A 2,434-nucleotide genomic window follows, 5' to 3' on the forward strand; every position below is an offset into this window, starting at 1 on the left:
AGGCAAGGCATGGAGGAATTACTAGATCATGCATGGGACAGGTACAAAAGCCTATTAAGAAAGACTCCCACGCATGGATTTGACAAAGTAGAAGTAGTCCTATTCTTCCTTGGAGGTCTTGGTTCACAAACCAAGTTGATGCTAGACGCCTCAGCTAGAGGCAATATTAAATGGAAGACTCCAGAGGAAGCAACTGAAATAATTGAAAACATGACTACTAATGACAATGAGCTGAACAGTGAAAGAGAAGCTCGTATTCAACAAAAAGGAGTTCTACAGTTGCAATCCAATGATGCCTTGTTAGCTCAGAACAAGATAATAACTCAACAATTGGAGAATCTCACAAAGGCACTTGCACAACTGCTAAAAGAGTTAAAGACTGTTGCATAGGTTCAACAGCAGATGTGTGAACTATGTGGTGGTGACCATATCAATGGTCAATGCGCCTTTACAGTGGAAGCTTTAGAGGATGTTAACTTCATGGCCAATCAATTTCCATACCGTCAGGGGAATTTCAACCAAGGGTGGAAACCACACCCAAGTATTGGTCAAGGACAAAGTGGGAAAGCTGGACAATCAGGGCAATTTAACAAGCAACAACAACAACCAACATTATGGCAACAAATGTGTCTACACTTAATGAAAGATCAATAAGGATGGAAGAAACTCTTCAGCAATTCATACAGGCAACTACATCCACTCAAGAGAGCATTGAAGCTGCTATTAAGAACTTGGAGATGCAAGTGGGTCAAATTACTAAGAAGTTGGAAGAAAGGCTGACAAAAATTTTGGGGCTAATATTGAGGTTAACCCCAGGGAAGAATGTAAGGTGTTAGTGAGTGTAAATAGTGAAACAGTTGAGTTAGAAAGAGAAAAAGAAAAAGAAGAGAGAAAAAAGAAAGAGAAAGAAAAAGAAGAGAGAACAGAGAAAGAAGAGATAAGAGAGATAAAGAGTGAAGACACTCTTCGTTTTTCAATAGATCATGAGAAACAATTTGATTTTATAGAAATATTCAAGATGTTGGATAATGATGTACCTTTGAAGGAGATATTACAGAACACTGCAGTTTATACAAAGCCTGCGGAAGAAGTCTCTACAAAGAAAAGACGTAGAGAAGATGAGACAAAGGAGTATAAAGCTATAAAAAAGAAGCCACTCCCTCCAAAAGCAAAAGATCCAGGAGGTTTCTCCATTCCATGCGCTATAAGGAATAAAAGGATAAAGAAGGCTTTACTTGATTTAGGATCAAGTGTTAACTTGATGCCTTATTCCTTACTTGAGATAATTGGTGATCTTGATGTGAAGCCTATAAAGATGAATTTATTAATGGCATATGGATCCTCAAAGAATCCCTATGGTATAGCAGAGGATGTTATAGTTAGTGTAGGCAAACTACAGTTCTTGGTGGACTTTGTGGTGATGGAGATGGAGGATGAGAGGGTACCCATTATTCTCGGAAGACCGTTTATGAAAACGGCCAAAGCCATCATTGATGTGGATGAAGACATAGTGGTGTTCCAAGACCGAGAAGAAAGAGTTATTGTAGATGTCTTCAAAGAAGAGAGGCAGATGCAGGAGGAAGAAGCTAGTCATAAAGCTACATATCAAGATGTACTCATGACTAGCCTTGAAGATGAAAAGCCAAATGTCAAAGGTAAACATTGTTTTTGGTTTCAAGTAAAGGAAGAAGAAAAAAAATGGGAAAGAAAGGTCCATGATGACTGGATACAAGAACAACCCCATCTTGGTAAACCCTTGAAATTCAAAAACAAGTTGTGGGTAGTGAAAGACTACAAAGAAAATGAGGTGATAGAGATAGAGTCTCCACGTTCCAGAAGAGTCAAAAAAGTGGATCGGAAGCAGTTGATGAGTTGGTGTGATATGAACATCAACCATGAAGATGGAACATGAGCTTTATTGGGTCAAGCTAGTGACGTTAAAAGAGCGCTTGTTCGGAGGCATCCTAGTGATTTGAGGACAATTTTTCTTTTGATTTTATTTTGGTTATGTAAATTTTTATAAACTTGGACATTATTTCTGTAAATTTTTTTGGGTATAGCATCTACTGAAGGATGCTAGGTGGTTAAGTATCTACTGAAAGATACTAGGTTTGACACACCTACTGATGGGTGTTGGTGACGTTAAACAAGAGCTACCTAGGAGGCAACGTAATTGACTGATTGTAATTTTTGTTGTTTGTTCTGCTTTAGTTGCATGATAGGGATTGAATGCATGAGTAATTTGAGAACTTAATTGCAGGGAGCAAGTGAGGGGCATGAGTAGAAGGAACCTAGGTTAAGCTAGGAAGAAGAAAAGCACAACATGAAAGTGCCGTTGAGCGGTGGTATCGCAAAATGGGCTTAGGTTGCCCCTTAGCGGAACCCGAGCCCATTAGGGTATTTTTATACCCTAAGTCATGCCTTGGCCTCTATT

At 39.0% G+C, this 2,434-nt stretch overlaps 1 protein-coding gene across 1 annotated transcript; it reads left to right on the forward strand.

Annotated features, from left to right (window-relative positions):
* The first annotated feature begins 1,018 nt into the window (after positions 1–1,018).
* On the forward strand, positions 1,019–2,229 carry LOC148195403 (uncharacterized). Its single transcript, XM_088095192.1, has 2 exons — positions 1,019–1,543; positions 2,212–2,229. Exons 1-2 carry the CDS (start codon positions 1,019–1,021, stop codon positions 2,227–2,229), a joined length of 543 nt encoding a protein of 180 aa, XP_087951318.1.
* Positions 2,230–2,434: the final 205 nt, after the last annotated feature.

Source organism: Vigna umbellata, chromosome 7 (genome assembly GCF_029865625.1).
Source record: "Vigna umbellata cultivar VRB3 chromosome 7, Vumbellata_1.0, whole genome shotgun sequence".
In the NCBI taxonomy this organism is placed as follows: Eukaryota; Viridiplantae; Streptophyta; class Magnoliopsida; order Fabales; family Fabaceae; genus Vigna; species Vigna umbellata.

Coding starts and splice junctions, on each gene's coding strand:
- LOC148195403 (XM_088095192.1), top strand. CDS start 1,019: ATGTTGGATAATGATGTACCTTTGAAGGAGATATTACAGAACACTGCA.